General features: G+C 36.8%; 1 protein-coding gene across 1 annotated transcript in view; it reads right to left on the bottom strand.

Annotated features, from left to right (window-relative positions):
- NGEF (neuronal guanine nucleotide exchange factor) overlaps window positions 1-18,731 on the bottom strand; it is a 760,193-nt gene that overhangs the window by 175,310 nt on the left and 566,152 nt on the right. The window contains exon 10 of the mRNA XM_044070587.1: window positions 1,408-1,482. Coding sequence (XP_043926522.1) covers window positions 1,408-1,482 — 75 coding nt within the window. The remainder of the gene's footprint in view (window positions 1-1,407; window positions 1,483-18,731) is intronic.

The following is an 18,731-nucleotide window of genomic DNA, read 5'->3' as shown; positions in this document are numbered from 1 at the left end:
GGGCAGGCATGCAGCAAGTCAGGAAGGAGTCTGAGCTTTGTATAATAGCCAGATGTACTGGTATCCTAGTGGATAAGTACCATTTGTAAGGGAGTACTGCAATAATGATCTCTTGTAAAGCATTTATTTTAGATGTATTTCTAGTCCCATACAATGAAACTAATAATGATCGCATTAAGGAGCACCTCATACTATGATACACAGTCAAGAATATCCCCCTGCCCCCTTATTGCATCATTTCTCACACCACAAATTATTTTGTCTCTTACTGAGATTAGCACAGCTCCCTAAATTTGCAGTCTTTAGCTCTATTATATTTATCTGTGGTCTTTTCCTAGAACCTTGTGCTCAAATAAAGAAAAAATGTCTAATAGACAGGAAGGGGACTATTTGCCTTTCTTCTTCTCAAGAAAAGTAAATATGTTAAAAAACTAAATGGCTTGGTCCCTTGCAATATTCAAGAATTCAACACTCTGAAACTATATAGAATTTTGAGCTAATGTAATTCTATAAATTACTGTCATGTTTGGTGTGTGTGTGTGTGTGTGTGTGTGTGTGTGTGTGTGTGTGTGTGTGTGTGTGTGTGTGTGTGTGTGTATGTGCATGTATGTGTCTATTTCTAAATATTGAAGTTTCAGAACATCGACTTTCTTATGGTCAAGACCATAAGATTGAAGTTTTGAAACTTTGAAATTTAAATAAAAAAAAATAAAACCAAAAAAATCTTTTTTTACATTTTTGCAGGGGTCCCCTGCACCCCCCACACCCCCTGCTAATTAAATATATCAACTCCAAGATGCGTGAGGAAAACTGTAAATATATACCATTTCATGCTGTATGGCGATCTCCATTTAAACAGTTTGAAATTTCAAAACTTCGATCTTATGGTCTCGACCATAACAAATTCCACATTTTGAAACTTTGAAATTTAGAAGTAGACCCCGCATGTGCATGTATGTGTGTGCGTGCATGGGTATGTGTGCATGTGTGTGTGTGTGTGTGTGTGTGTGTGTGTGTGTGTGTGTGTGTGTATGTGTGTGGAGGGGTATATTATATTGAACAGTAATAAAATATGTTGACAACAAGTATCATTTATGCAAAACTTTTCAGTGATCTAAGTTAGCATTGCAGAAAATATGGAGGAATAAATAGACAAAAATCAGAGATATGTTCAACATACGAAGTACATATGACATCTACAGATGTCTTTGTTAGATGTACCTGAGTGGAACACCAGAAAAATAGTTGAAGTTACCCTGACTAGATTAACAACTCCCTCGTATAATGACATGTGTACTCCTGGACAAACAATCTAGTCATACAGATGTAGTCATCTATAGGACACTTCATGCAAATGCATCTCTTGCAAGCTTTAGGCAGGAAACTTGTGATACAAGCACTACTTACAGATTCAAGTTCTTGATAAGCCTTCAAAGCAATAGCCTCCTTTTCAGAACCTTCCTCCACCTTTTTCAGAATGCTCTGTACATCAAACAAAAAAGGCAAGAATACATTAAATACAATAAACTCAGATTATTGCATGTTAGCTGTAATGTACATCTTGGTTACTTTCTCTGAAAATAACCATGTTGTGACAATGTGGCTAGAAACCAGTAAGAACCTAATGGTTCCCACTACAGGGGTAGTCTGAATGGGTCAGTGTAATTTGGCAAGTCTAGCAGACAGCATGACTTCAGGTAACAACAGTTATAAACATTGCTAAGACAGACTAATGAAAACAAGATTAAAATTGCTAAAGGTAGTTAGACACAATGAAGGAGAGCCAAGACGAGGTAGTGTAAGTACAGCTAATTAAGGTTAAAACATTGCACAACAGCCCAAGACAGTCTGATTACAGCTAACTGCATTTAGAAACAGTATATGACACAGACTGAATCTGTATGACCAGAACTCACGTCTGAAAATATTGTTTGACAAAAGGCTGACACACTGACAACAGAAATCAGTACAGTTTCTATACATCGAGGTCTGAATTAGAGTCTTCAATTTTCATTTAATTATTTTTCTCTGTAGATTATTTTGCTGATTGCACCTGTGCTTTTGCATGTATTGAACTTGCATCTAAACTGTGGCTTTTCTAAAGGTTGCTGTTTTAATACAGAGTTTCTAGAGTGTATAGTACCTCATGGTCTCTTATGCTACCCCATTAAGTATTGTACTGCTTCATAGTCCCAAAAGGATACACCCAACATTATTTTGGCTGCCACTTCTCACTGAGTCTGTTTTTGATGGTCTAGCCAAGATATGGGCAGCACTCTCAGATCTTTGTTCTGTCCTGTGGCCATCAGTTTCATTTTCTCAGCAAATACTTCACATCATGGTTGCTGTGACCCAGGAGCAGCATGTTGTAATTTGTGTGCACCAAACCTCAACTGCTACCATTCGGCCTATACATCCGGCCTGTGTACAAATATGAAAAACGTAGTCACCTTAGTAATTAATTGCATTAGTGTCATGTCTTGCTCAGAATCCGTGCTGTATTTGACAAGATGTAATGCTTCTCAAGGTAGAATTTTGTAGATGAACTACTCCCCACAATATAAGCTAGTGAAGTGGATTAAATATAGTTAGGGTATCTATCATTTCTTACACTTGACATATCACCTCCATCTGGAAAGAAAATTCTCCCTTCTTGCATATTTCTGCTTTGTGATTTGTGACATTGTAGGGGTAGCCATGCAGATGGACTGAGTTATTCAGCTTGACAATATGGTAGAAATTATTAAATGATGATCATCACTGAGTCGGAAGATTCTACAGTAGCAGCCGTAACTTTATGTATACAAAGAACAACAGCAGGGTGTAAGAGTGGAAAACGCCACCAATAATGTAAAAAACAACCACTCTGTAGCCAAATTCCTACAACCCGAGTAGAAAAACTGTTTTAGTGTAAAAATCATTAAAATAAAGGGAAGAATTACAAAATATATATAAAATACAAGCTTTAAAGTTTAGATGCCCTATACTTTAATTCAGGTTTAATATTTATGTGTTCATTAATACCTGGAGCTTCAGTAGCATTTAATTTAAATTGCCACCTAATTGCTTAAGCACATTAGTATGAACCCTTTACATTCTTTTCAATTTGGTATCCTTTGGTATCCTTGAAGTAGTTAGTAAGAATACTAGGGTGGGGATTGGACTAATAAACTGCTTAGGGCAGAAGCAAGGTGGCAATTTAAATTAATTCCCTCACTTTTTATCTCTTTTTTAAAAAGTTATATTTGCACATATTTTTTCCTTTCAAAAGGACATGTTTTAATGTTTTAATGTTTTTACATTTAGGCATTTTCACTTTAAGAACTAATTATTGTTGTTTAATGGAGACAATTTTTTTTATATAAATGTGTAGGAAAGTAATGGTAAAATGTTCTGATGAAGTCTGATGACGAAAGCGCTTGACCTTATTTGGATTGTATTCGGATTATACTGTTCTTATATTTGGATATTTTAATGTTTTTTGCACTAAAACAGTTTTTCTACTCGGGTTGTAGGAATATGGCTACAGAGTGGTTGGTTTTTATATATACAAAGATTTTGGGCAGCAGTACCAGCAAGCAGGCAGACTACATACTGATTCTTTCTAAAGGCAAGAAATGTCAGCATTTGGATAAGATAACTAAAGACAACATACTATAACACTGACCGAAGGTATTGCCAGCCCTTATCAAAAAGGAGTATCCAGTTTCTTGGTGGGTACCATCTTAATAGCCAGGCACATATAATTACGTTGTGTTGGCTTATCAGAATTTTCCATTCCTTTCCATGCAGACTGTATGTACTAAAGCAGTGAGTAAAACAGTCCTTAATCACATCTACATGAACTGCTTCGTCTCACTTTCCTTGATACACAACACTTGTACTATATAGACTGCAGAATGCCTAGTGTTGCCAGCTATCCTGTGTGTCAGTCTGACTTGTAGTTGCAGTTAGAAAAGCTCATATTTAAAAGTACAGATGGACACAGAATTTCCATTCTAACAGAAATTGGTGACATCAATATCTGATTTCAGACTTTATCTGGAGTGAAGTGTCAGAGGGTAGGGCTCTTGTAAGGTGAGTTTTCTTCAGACTGACTGTAGTGATTGACAGTTACTACTGCACAGTACCTTATGAGTCACGTGCATGTAAGTATTTCTCATTCACATCTGGAGATGCCAAATGTAGACTATTTACTAATCTAATTAAAACAAAACACACATTACCTAGTTACCTGTTTTATTATAGGCAGTAACAGCTTGGTAGTATAGTGTTGCGGTATGGTAGTGTAGAAAAAAAAGAATAACGTGACTATTAACTAAAATCCAAAATGTTATTAAGTGCATTAATGTAAAGCAATAACAGGTGCCTTGCAGACCTAATGAGAATGTATAGCAAATGGATTCCGTTTGTTATGATTCAGTATGACTGGCAGAGGAGATTAAAGTTAATGAAGAAAAGGTGAAAGAGAGAAGCAGCTTTTGGCTGAAAAATAAACAATTTATCTTGAACTGTAATACTCTGTTAACTGAAATCAGTTTATCTTGAAATGTAATACTCTGCTAACTGAAATCAGTTTATCTTGAAATGTAATACTCTGCTAACTGAAATCAGTTTATCTTGAACTGTAATACTCTGCTAACTGAAATCAGTTTATCTTGAAATGTAATACTCTGCTAACTGAAATCAGTTTATCTTGAAATGTAATACTCTGCTAACTGAAATCAGTTTATCTTGAAATGTAATACTCTGCTAACTGAAATCAGTTTATCTTGAAATGTAATACTCTGCTAACTGAAATCAGTTTATCTTGAAATGTAATACTCTGCTAACTGAAATCAATTTATCTTGAAATGTAATACTCTGCTAACTGAAATCAGTTTATCTTGAACTGTAATACTCTGCTAACTGAAATCAGTTTATCTTGAACTGTAATACTCTGCTAACTGAAATCAGTTTATCTTGAAATGTAATACTCTGCTAACTGAAATCAGTTTATCTTGAAATGTAATACTCTGCTAACTGAAATCAGTTTATCTTGAACTGTAATACTCCGCTAACTGAAATCAGTTTATCTTGAAATGTAATACTCCGCTAACTGAAATCAGTTTATCTTGAAATGTAATACTCTGCTAACTGAAATCAGTTTATCTTGAACTGTAATACTCTGCTAACTGAAATCAGTTTTTCTTGAAATGTAATAGCTAAACTCTGCTAACTGAAATCAATTTATTTTGAACTGTAATAATCCGCTAACTGAAATCAGTTTATCTTGAAATGTAATACTTTGCTAACTGAAATCAGTTTATCTTGAAATATAATACTCTGCTAACTGAAATCAGTTTATCTTGAAATGTAATACTCTGCTAACTGAAATCAGTTTATCTTGAAATGTAATTGCTAACTGAAATCAGTTTACCTTGAAATGTAATACTCTACTAACTGAAATCAGTTTATCTTGAAATGTAATACTCTGCTAACTGAAATCAGTTTATCTTGAAATGTAATACTCTGCTAACTGAAATCAGTTTATCTTGAAATGTAATACTCTGCTAACTGAAATCAGTTTATCTTGAAATGTAATACTCTGCTAACTGAAATCAGTTTATCTTGAAATGTAATGCTCTACTAACTGAAATCATTTTATCTTGAACTGTAATATTTGCCAGGTTCTGGACTAAAAAAAGAGTGCCAGTGCTTTTATGATTTAAATGTTTCTGGTATTTGGGTAATTCCCTAATTGTTATGTTTTTAACTAGCTTAATGGTTGTTGACTGATGGATTGCTTCCACCATTTATATGCACACTTTTCTTTTGTTCTGTTTAAATTCCTCAAAGGCCACAGCCAAGGTGCTAAGATGTTTTAGTTTATTCTAATGATATTTTGAATCTCACTCCACTGCCATGTTATTATTGCATTTTTTTATTTATATTTTCTTTCAGTGAGTAGAAATAGTTTTGTCCTGTATATTGTTCCAAACATTTTGCTAGTTTTGGTAATATGGTAAGCATATAACCATCACATTTTTAGATATTATCTATGGCGATAGCCAGCATTTTTTTGAAGGTGCTGCTCCTTTACGCTGGGTACGTAAAGTTTTTTATTTTATTTTTATTTTATTTGACGTTTGTTGACCGGGCTAGTCCAACTGGATACATGTCCATTTTCAGTAGAGGCCCAGGGAGGTAAGCTCTATTCACCTAAGTAAATTATGAAATAATAACAATGTTTTAGTTTATTTTGTCTGTATTAAGTTTGCATTAAGTCGTGATAATTAATGCGCTTGACCAGTAGGGTAGGTTTCCTTGTGAAAAACAAATACATTTTGAGTTTTTAACCTTTATGTATAGATGTGTGCTGTTTTGCTAAAGCTGTAATTTGGAGGAGGTTATTTACATCTACTTCTAAACTTATATACTTTAACAGATGCACACCAATGTAGAATTATTGCCATATTGGTAAGGAGTGGCTCCATAGCTTAGAAAACGTGTGCTGTTTGTGAATCTGATTCAAAGCAGGGGCCATAATAGTGAGCTTCATGGTGTGTTTAAGCTTGTGAAGAGAATGTTCTGATGTAAAATTATGGGAGATGCGATCAGTGTCTCAGGACCACCAAGTAAAATAATTTGTGCTCAGAAACAATGAAATACAAGTTATCTGTTTAATTAAGCACAACACAGAAACCATAGCTGTAGATGTAATACTAGAGTCCCACCTCCAAGTAGTTACGGATGAAATATGAACAATGCTTAAACTTCAGGTTAAGGAATCGCAGAGTAAGTGGAATAATTCCATTGTGCTGGCACACAAGCCTAAAACGTCTCTCAGATTTTGCAATGACCTTTGCAAGCTAAACGACATATTTAAATTTGATTTGTATTTTGTGTCCTGACTGGACAGACTGATGATTCTCCTAATAAATGCTGACTTCCTGAAAGCAAAAAGGATGAAAAACAAAATGCCTGAAATACAAAAGACAAAAAAAAAATGTAGTTGATTTTTTGTAGGGGGGCAAGCCGCCTGTACCTTCTGATGTGGTGGGTAATTCTCACCCCCAAACTTACACACATATATATATATATATATATATATATATATATATATATAAAATGTATGTATAGACATACATATATATAGTGTGACTTCACAGTTGCGCCAACTCAAGAAGGGAGAATTCTCCCAAAGCAAGTGCATCATTACTGGCACACACTTAGAAATTGCACTAGCAATGATTCATAGATTCATAAATTCACAGACTGTTACTAGGCTAATGACCCAGAGGGCTTTTCTAAGCCTAGACAAGTTTAAATAATGATGTCCTGTATCCAAATAGGACATTGAGGGACAGGCATTTACAAGCTACCTCTGACCATAAGAGACATGGGTGTCAGGCCAGGTGTAAATTTTCTGTTCCCCATCCACTGGTCTAGGTTGTGCTTAAACTGGGTAATAGATGACTTCAGCTTCACATGGATGGGCAGCCTGTTCCACAGAAGTGGCAGTCTGTGGGGCACATATCTGTCTCTCCAGCATGTTCTATTTAAGTCACAGACAAAATTCAGGTCCCTATACCTTGTATTTCTGGTACTCTTTTTGACTTACGAATACATAGGAGATTCATAAGTGTGGGGTTTGCAGATGCCTTGTAAACCAGGCATAGATCACCCCTCAGCAATGTATAGGAGATTGAGCAGAGGGAAAGGGCTTTAAGGCCTTCTGCATGAGGCAGGTTTGGTACACCTTGTATTCTTTTTGTAAGGAGCTTCTGAGGTCACCCTAGTTGCTGCATATGCCTGGTTAGGTACATACCAAATGGAGTATTGTATTCTATGATTGGTCTGATAAGGGCAGAGTACAGTGGGATAATGAACTCTTTGGACCTAGTTGCAATGCCCTAACTTCTAGGTTGTGCAACATAAAAGGATTTCCTAACCACTGTGGCCAAATGGTGGTTGAAGTTATGGCTACAATCTGAGTGCATACCCAGATCCCTGACCACTGGGTGACTCTTAGGGGTGTATTATCAACATGGTAATTAGCCGGGATGGGTGATTTCCCAAAGGGTGAATTATGCATTTCTTAGCATTGAGATGAAGACCATGGCTTTGGCACCATTTGTTAGTCAGAGATAGACCTTCCTGAAGAATGCTAGTGTCTGCAGGGGAGTCAATGATAATCCTCAGATTGCATTAATCTGTAAACTTAATCAGCCATAAATCTTCAGCATTTGCTTCTATTTCAGAGAAATAGGTGCCAAAAAGGAGCAGGCCCAGTACTGAGCTCTTGAGGACTCTGCTAGTGACTGGCCTCTTGGTGGAGGTGGCCTCACCTATTTTGGCCACCTCAGAGAGCCAATTGGGTATCCAGTGGGTGATAAAATGGTTTATAACTAAACAGTGAGTTTGTCTATAATGCCTGAGTGGGAGTGGGGTATTGTATCAAAATCCTTGGCCAGGTCAAGGTAAGCTGTGTGCACAGTCTTACCCTAATTCAATGCTTTGGTAACCCTCTCAAAAAAGTTCACCAGATTTAATAGGCATCACCGTCCTTTAACAAAGCTGAACTGTGATGGATCCAGCATTTGCAGGTTATCCTTAATCATGTCCATGAAGATTCTTCCCATGGCCTTGCATATGAGGCTGGTATGACTTATGGGCCTGTAGTTATCCAGATCAGTGGTTGGACCTCCTTTGTGCAGGGAAATGACTCCAGCCATCTTCCATTCCTTGGGCACAAAACATGACTGAAGGTTCCAGTTAAAAAGTGATTTAAATGGACTAGAGAGGTCATGTTTCATGCTATTTATTAAACATCCTGGGATGTTATTGTGGCCCATCGATGCAGTGTTCCCTATTAATGGTTGGGGGGATTGTGTTATGTGGTATTTCCTTTGGACTATGGGGGAGAAATTTGCTGAACCTGTCAGCCAAAAGGTTGGCAATGACCTCCAGTTCAATGTGGGTGATATTATTTACGATAAGTACTGTGCATTGTTGTATATTTCCTCTGAGGTTAATAGACATAGTAGTAGAAAGCTTTGTGGTTGTCCTCTGCCTGTGAAACAATTTTTCCTTCAAATTTAGCCTTTGAAGTATTAATTCACTCTATTAGCTACCTGTTTAGATCAGTCAGGGGACTTTTAGTATGTATGGCTTTGTTCCTCCTATACTTGGCCAAGATTTTTTATCTTTTGTTGTATAACCGATTGATCCTGTGATTCCACCAGGGTACCTTCTCTTTTGAGCTAGTATCTTGCGCTATACAGCTAATAGTATGGCAGTACAGAGATTTTGCAAATAGCTGAGTGTATACTATGGTGTTTACTGGGTTTGGGGGTGACTGGAATTTATCAAGGTGTTGCTTAGTAGAGAGACATTAGCCTCAGAATAATTCCTAAAGGTGTTTGGCTTCACTGGATTCCATTTAATTTTTATTTCAAGTAATGCTGCTTTTTGGTCAGATCTGACAAGCAAAGATATTACATTTGGTGAGGAACGTCAGTCCCCCATGAGTACAAGGTCTAGGATGTTTGTACCTCTGGAAGGAGAATGAACCAACTGTTTCAGGATGTTGGTTTTAACAAAGCTTAGGAATGGCTGGGCTTGTGCATTAGAGGTGGTGTATTCCTATGGAAAACACCATTTGGCATTATGCCATTCATCTTTTTTTTAACAGGCTACTGGCACTCGAGCAATTTCGCCTCAAGCAACTGTAGAAAAACTCAGACTGAATGAAAAACTGGACAAGGCTAGGTTAGGCTAGACTAGAGTTCGGTCTGCTTTAGATTAGCCAAAGGTTACTGACAAACCCAATTAGTCCCACATGCTAAGACAAAAAACATCATTTTTCACACTTGATGAGCTCTTCCATTATAATGTGTTGCCTTTTGGTCTCCATAGTGTACCTGCAACATTCCAAGGACTGATGGACAAAATTTTTTAGACACACACCAGATATGCAGCAGCCTACCTGGATGGTGTAATATTGGAAATTGGGAGAAACATTTGCCTGAAGTTGAAGTCATCTTGAACTCTCTGAATCATGTCAAATTGATGACTAATCCAAGTAAGTGCAAGTTAGGAAATGTAGAAGCCCACTATTTGGGCTATATGATAGGCCGAGAGCTTTTGAAAACACAGCCCGTGAAAGTAGAAGTAGTGCAAAACTGGACAACATGTCGACATCAGCCATCAAAAACAACCAACATTTTTTTTTTTTGAGGCTTGGCTAGCTGTTACTGCAAGTTTATTCATTCTTTTCATCAAAAGGAAAAACACAGTGCCTGACAAACTGAAACCAAGTTTTAGTAAACAAGTAAATCCACAAGAAAGGCACTTGAAGGAAGCAGTAAAACCAAAAAGTTTATTCAAACAGCACCAACACCACATTAATGCATTAACTTTATCACCAAGTTTTCGTCTCAACAGTAGGACTTTATCAGATACCAGTGACAAGCAATCCCCGGGTTTATATACCCATCAACCCCATCAATAAATTATGATTAATTACATTAAGAAAAGTTAATGGTGTGAGAAAAGCTAATAATATAAAAAAACACACAACAAAAGTGCTTAAACAAATTGTTAGCCTAACCAATGCATCCTCTAAAATAGCCTCACAAAAAGCAGAATGGAACTCCAAATCCCTAAAAGGAATAAAAATATAAAAATAACAGCAAAATACCTTTACACTGTAGAAGAACGCTTGTCCGGTATGTTGTAAAGTGTTGCCAATTCCTACTAAAATATCCAAACATTTCAAATAAATAATATAAACACCCCAAATCTAAAAAATGTAAAGTAATATATAAATATTATAACTGTGCTCTAAAAGTGTAATATTAGTCATAATAAATAGCTAAATGTCCATTTGGAATGCATAAAATTAGTGTTAAAAACTAAGTAGCACCATCTAGTGAATAAGATAGAAGTGTGCAACATAATAAACAGATGTGTAGCAAACATAGCCTCTAAGTTTCAAGACAGGGGCCAGGGAGATATTTTCATTCAAACCAGGTGGTCTATTGGCTTCAAGTATTAACTGCAAATAAATCTCCCTGAATTCCATCCTCGTCTCCCATGGGCTTCACCAAGGATCTTGGGCTACTACCTCCAAAACAAAAAGTCTATAATTGACTTGGGTACAACTAATGGTATGTTTGTATAAAGCATTTCTTTCCTCCTTATTTCTAATTTCTTGTTTGTGTCTGTCGGCTTTTCCCGGTCAGGGGTCGCCACAGCGGAACTCCGGTCCGCTAATGATTGGCAGTAGATTTTTACGTGCTGGCTTGCTGGGCCTAACGCACAACCTTCAACGAAGGAATGCCCATTCATGCATGTCAACACACAGAAGACGCTCTAACTGAGAATCGAATGGGCAACGTCTAACTGTGAGGCGACAACACTACCGCAGCACCACCACCGCAGTCATATTATTTCTAATTTCTTGTAGGTTCTCATAAATCCTTTTCTTAAACCAGCGCTCAGTCTTCCCAACATAGAAAGCATCACATTTTTGACATGAAGCTAGATATATCATCTCCTAACTATTACAGTTGTAATGTGTTTTAGCTTCAATATATCTGTCCCTACCTGTAATAATAACTGAATCACTATTCAAAATGTATGGACACTGAGCACAGGTACCACACTTAAAGGTCCCTACCTTTTTCCTTCCTATACCATTCCTAAAAGTGTTATTGTACTCTAGAAGTTCCTTTATATTGCACCCTTTTCTGAATATGAATTTAAGTGGGTCCTTAAAAATCTTTAATAGGTTTGAAAAACTAGCAAATCTGTTCCAGTTACTCATAATAACATCTTTAATAAGGTGTACATCACTAGTATAATTCATTACAAAAGCTCCTTTATAAGTTGTGTCATTTTCTGTACCATTTCTTTCATATACAGAAAAATTATTTGTATGAATATGAGTGTCCTGTTCAAACCTAATAGCTTCTATACCTAAAATAGGATTGAACCTGTCCGGGCTTCCTTCTTTCACCTCTATGATCACTTCATCAAGTATTTCTAAGGGGTGCTTCCTATCAATAAACATATTTTTGAGCTTAATAACCTCATTTAAAAAAAAAATCTTGCTCATCAGAGATCATTCTAGATATTGTATCAAAATTGTCCTTTGCTAATACACCTTTTTTGCTTGGGGGGGGCACTGGTGTAGTATAAATAAAAATTTGAAAAGGTGTCTTTACGATAAATCGTAGATTTAAACCCTTGGATCTTATCTTCTTTGTGAATGGAAACATCCAAGTAATTCAGAATGTCATTAGAAATATTGTACATAAACTTCAAAATTGATGTAGTGGTACTAATGTATTCAAGAAATTTCATCAGCTTCTCCTCTGTGTCCCCCCAAAAAATATAAATGTCATCCAGGTTTGTAAAGTTTCCAATACTTAGTGTAGATAGAATTAAAAATGAACTTCTACTCTCACATAGAAAGTACAATGTTAGCATATGTAAGGGCACATCATGCCTCTATAGCAACTCCACTTTCCTGTTGGAAAAACTCTCCTTTGAAGTGTATAGAATTGTTTCTCAACACCAACTCCATAAGTTCCACAAAGGTTCTTAATCCATCCATTGAAACCCCACCTCTTTCGAATAGGGCTTCTTCAAACCAATCTCGATCAGTAGTGTGAGGTATAACAGTAAAAGGATCTATGATATCGATAGTAACAAATGTTAACTCCTTGGTGTATAGGTTAGGTATAATACTCTGCAAAAAATCCCATTAATCCTTAAGAATCCCACTCTGTTCTGTCCATGCTATCTTAAACTTAGCCAATGGAAATGTTTTGGATCCATTCCCAAATAATATGGGCCTAAGCAGGGGATCTGCCATATTTTTATGAACTTTTGGGATGCCAAATTTGAATGATATTAAAGGTTTAGCCATTCACAAAAATGTAAAGGTATCGCCATCAATCACCCCTTCCTATAGTAGATCTTTTAACATAAAAGTTATCTTGTGGTAAGCCACATTAATTTCATCTTGGAGACTCTAGACTACTTATTCTCACCATTCAAAATGTTCATCATTGTGGACACATAAAGTATAGTGCCCATCAACACTATCCAATCCCCTTTGTCAGGTTTCATATCCCTCAAATAACTATTCTTTTTTAACTCATCAAGCAACATTTTTTCTTCTAAGGGGAGATTGGAATAGATTTTGTTTTCTGAATAACTTTCCCAAGTTCTTTTTCCACTAATATTTCAAAGTTCTTCAATTGTGGGTACAAGGGTGGGTTATATGTACTTTTTTCTCAAGTGTGTTCTACTGTTGGTGTACCTCACTATCCCTAGGGAACAAAAGTTCTAAATTATTTTTCCTAACAAGCAGCTTTTAGTCAATTAAAACTTTACTGCTATTGTTTTTTCTACTAGGAATGAACTTAAGGCCCTTGATAAACGAGTTAAAAAACCTTATTACCTTCAATGCTAGCATAATTAAAAATAATGAACTCTTTGTAGGTGAACTTACAACCATCCTGTATAATTTGTTCACCTCCCACCTCGGAGTTACCACTCTAATATACGTCATGTATAGTGCTTAGATCCCCCCCCCCCCCTACTTGGGTCCTCCCTCTGTTGTAATTGATAGGTAAACTTCTTGTCCTTTAACCTCTCAGACTGTCATGGGGGGGGACTCTAAATGGTCATTAATATCATAATTATGGTAGTTCTCATGTCCTTCATCTTGTTGTCCTTGCCCTGTGTGTTCATGTCCCCTTACAGAATCTTTGCTATTGCCATAATAAGCTGGACCTGATGTAGTTTTTGTAGTCCCTAGACAACCAAGGGCTAAGGGTAACTATGGTTCTCCTCATATTCAGTTCTAAATCTATCCAGTTTTTTATATTTTCTTTTTATCAGAAAAGCACATTTCTCATCAATTTTAGCCTAATATTAGCATACGTCATCCTTCCTTCTTCCATAGTGAATAGTAAATCATTAACAATAAGCTTGTTTGTTGTTTCTATCTGTTGAAAAAGTTTTTCCCTATCCTTTTCATTCTGCCTAATGGTAGCCTTCTTTCTAACATACAGGACAAGCATTCTTCCACAGTGTAAAGGTATTTTGTTGTTATTTTTATTTTTATGTTTTTATTCCTTTTAGGGATTTGGAATTCCATGCTGATTTTTATGAGGCTATTTTAGATGATGCATTGGCTAGGCTAACAATTTGTTTAAGGACTTCTGTTGTTATTATTTTTTCTCACACCATTATCTTCTCTCTCCAAGGAGGACCTCACTCCTTGTACTGAATGGGAGCCAAGGTGGGCTTCCCACCTTACCAATAGCATATAATATCAGAACTTGGTAACACAGCTGGCTACATTAGGGAAGACACACTACAGGTTGCTGGAGGATGGACCACTATTCCAGAGCCCTATAAAAGGGTTGGACAATAGCAGAAGGTCCATGACTGTGCGGCGGCTTTTTAGCTCCAGTACTTCACAGTCTGCTGGAACACCCACATCACCATTTATGCAAAGAGCACCATGGAAATTGTAGCACCCATCAGACCTAGACAATGGTCTGAGTTTGGATCATCCTAGCCCCACCAAGACTATCAGACCATAATCTCCTGGGTTCACCCCGTGGGCAGGAATGACCAGCACAGGAAAGCCAACACCATTCTAATGAAAACATCATGTAAGAATTAGCAAAAGGGGACTTTCTTAATATTTGTATACTTTATTTTGCTCTATGTACCTGTTGACCATCTAGCATAGCCACTTTTCCCATTTGTTCCATAACCAGGAAAGAGCCAACTGTGGCAAGGCCATCATCCATGCAGCCATCAAATGACATTTTGAGAATGCACCAGTTTTTCCCCTCATGTACATAATCCTAGATTCTGACAAGTTCGGCATGTAACAGGCTTTAGCAAAAGTTTATCACCTGCATCTACAAAACAGGCACGCCCTCAGAAAGTACTGCCAACCTTCCACTAAGCCCCTCTGTGTGATTTATTATCTCCCCCTGGGGATTCTAGCATGGACTATGTTTACCCTAGGCATGTGACCCCATTCAAATGAATCAGGTGAGCAGACATTGCTGTGTCACTGTTCTCCTAATTGAGCCATTTATGTCTGGATCATTGTAAGGGCTGTATCATTCTATACCTTGAAACTGGCAATTCTGCCATTTTATGGTTACCTCCAAGAGACTGTACCATGAGTCCATGGGGGAGACTAACAGCCAGTCATATATCCAGGGGAATGCATACAGATTGCAATCCAGTAAGGCTTCAGTCACTATGGCCAACACCTCAGTAAGTATCTAGGAAAAGAGAAATGACCAAATGTCAACTGTTTGTACTAGACATGAAGCTGACACACAGGGATCTCTATAGTGGACTGCAAACTGAATGAGTCACCATCTACAACCAGACATAATGGATGTGTAGTGATTACCAGGGCCCCTAATGGAACAGAAACTATCTGCCTAATTTGAAACCAAGAAAATGTATTTATTTATTAAGTAAAATCCAAAAAGAACCCCCTAGGAAATAAATAGAGCCAGCAAGCAAAAAAAGTATCAAGAAAAATCAAACAGGCTGACTCCAAATGGGATCACTACTAAATCTCGAACACTTACATTACCAAAGACCATAATCACGAGACCATATAACCGAAAGATGAGAAGACCGGAAGACCAGAAGCGCAAATTTCAAAATCGCGAAGTACAGAGATGTCAGGAGGTTAGTTAAGTATCTGTGTTTGGTTGTGTTGGTTAGGGGCTTTAGTGTGTGTGTAAGTGCGTGTTGTGACTGCGATGTGTGTGTGCGGGGAATGTAGGCGTGTGGTGGTGTTTTCGTGTGTTTGTCTGTATAGTGCGACCTTGGAGTTAGAATATTTAAGTAGGGGGTGTGTGGGGGGCACAGCCCACAGTGAGGGTGCAGGGAGGTTTGCCCCCCTGCTTTTCTGTAGTGTAGGTTTGTGTGTTGGGTGACGGTGTGTGTATGTGTGTGGTGTATGTTTAGTGTAGTGTTCAGTATTTCAAATTTCGCACTGCTGGTCTTCTGGTTTTCTCATATTTCAGTTATCTGGTCTCGAAATTCCGGTCTTCGGTAATGTAAGTATTCGGGATTTAGTAGTGATCCCCTCCAAACAAAGACAAGCAGAGCAGCAGCAACAATTGCAAAGTTGCAAATGGGCAGCAAAGAAACAAGTAATCCAAAATCCAAACACAGAGAGCTGGCAACTGTGTGGGAAATGAACTTTTAATTAAAAAAATAAACAAGTAATCTCCGTGGTATCCTCGAAATCTCAAACAACCCACTAAACAAGTATAGTGTGTCAATTAAAGCTAAACTCTTTTTAGGAAGCCTGAACTAAACTACTACTGTTCAAGTAAAAGTGTACTGGAACTTAGAAAATTGCCACATTGTTTACAAGACTAATTTTATTTTATTTTATTCTACCAGTTGGTTTTAAATACCATGTTAAATCAGTTTTAATTTAAGTGTATATTTTGTATCCATCATCATACATTTTTTTCTTTTTTTTGTTCTCTTTTTTCCACTTTATTCAAAATGATGTATAATAACAATACTTACTAATTATACAATAATATTTTTATAGATAGTTTCTAGGGTTCTTGTACACAGACCTGAAGAAGTCTAGAAGGACGAAAGCGATCTTAGTTAACAACAGGTTATGAAAATAGAATATGATTTTTACAATTGATTTTTTACATGCAAAGTGTATATGTATATATTTATATATATTTTTTGATTGTCAAATGGACTAAGGTTGATATATTTCCAGCCATGTAGTATATTGTCTTGGATAAAATCACAGACTTAATAATCAGTTTAAATAAGAGGTACCACATCATTATAAATTTTATTTAAAGTACATAAGGGTTATATTATTACGACAGCTACTAAGTAGGGCAGGACCAGCTCGAATGTCACACTGATGGGGAAGGGATGTGAATTTAACATGTGTACCAATAACACTTTGTTTTACAGCACAATAAACCACTCCCTTGCCTGATAAAAAGTGTATATATATTTAGAAAGCTTGTGAGGAAACTATTACTCTGTTAATTTTGTTTTACTTGGACCGCTTGTCTGTGTACTTAATAAATGATTTTTGACTGGAAACAGACTGCCTGCCTTGCTTGGATTACTTTCGAATACTTATTAATTCCGTAGAATATTTCATATTATATATATATATATATATATATATATATATATATATATATATATATATATTTTTTTTTTTTTTTTACTTAAGACGAGTTTAAGTTTGCTTCTACTACTATTGTCTGATCTGATTAATATACAGTGATTAACTAGAGATATCTTCTTCTTTCAGCTTTTTCCCAGTTAGGGGTCGCCACAGCAGATCACCTTGTCTGCTCATGATTGGCAGTGGAGTTTTACAGTGTCGAGTTGCCAGCCCGGCACCCAACCTTCCACAGAAGGCACACACATGCACACACTCACACCTAGTGCCAATTTAGAGTGTCCAATCCACCTGCAGCATGTCTTTGGGATGTGGGAGGAAACCGGAGCACACGGAGGAAACCCACGCGACCACAGGGAGGACATGCAGACTCCGCACAGAAGGCACCCCCAGCCGAGGATCGAACTGGAGAACCTCTTGCTGTGAGGTGGCAATGCTAACCACTGCACCACTGTGGCCAGATATATGGACTAAAAATCTTCCACCCAGAGAAGCTTCTTACACTGTTTTGTTTAACATAAAAAATAAAAACAGATGAGCGCTTTCACATATAGCTTCTTCAGATCTTTAGTAAAACACACAACATACTCTAATGTTTAAATAGTATGGCATAAAGCAGACTTAGATCAAACTAACCAATAAAAGTGCTGCAATGAAAGTGCATTTTAAGAAAAGCCAAAGCACTTAAAGAGCAGTATACACACAAAAAAATCTAAATATATGACATAAAAAATGCACAGTTATACTTTCTGCAATCTACGAGACTTTAAAATAGGTTTAAAAGAAACATGAACCTGGCCTGAATGAATATCTTTTCCATGCAGTTTCCAGCTCTCTGGGTTTGGATTTTGGATTACTTGTTCCTTTGCTGCCTATTTGAAACTTTGCAATTTTTGCTGCTGCTCTGCTTGCCTGTGTTTGGAGTCAGCCTGTTTGATTTTTCTTGGTATTTATTTATTAATTTAGCTTTGTTTGCCAGGGTAGAGTACCGCTCTGCAAAGACCTACTTCAGGGTCAGCCCTATTATAAAAACAGTACATTGACAAAGGGTAAAATTTACACTGCATTTTGTAAATGATGAAGTCATTGCAGAAGTTTGCAAACACAATACAGTGGCAATGTGATATTTGCACTGTACATGTATTACAACAAATATATATATATATATATATATATATATATATATATATATCTACACACATATCTATATATATATATATATATATATATATATATATATATATATATATATATATATATATGAGTGTACTTATTAAGCTAGGAATTGATGTCCCCTGACACTGAAATGGTCATCACTTGCAGACATCATAATGGCTGGCAAAACACAGTTGACAAAAAGTCAGCCCTGAAATAAAATACCAAAAAAGCTTTTTTTGCAGGGGGGTATGCCCCCCACTGTTCGTTGTGAGTTCTGCACCCCAGACCATCTGCCACTTGCATATACCAACTCTAAGATTGCAAAACAGTAGGGGATAGGAAA

The sequence above is a fragment of the Protopterus annectens genome, chromosome 4.part1 (genome assembly GCF_019279795.1).
Source record: "Protopterus annectens isolate FY-2018-M chromosome 4.part1, PAN1.0, whole genome shotgun sequence".
NCBI classification, from domain to species: Eukaryota; Metazoa; Chordata; order Ceratodontiformes; family Protopteridae; genus Protopterus; species Protopterus annectens.
The sequence above is the reverse complement of the archived record's forward strand: the minus strand, read 5'-3'. Positions and strand labels throughout refer to the sequence as shown.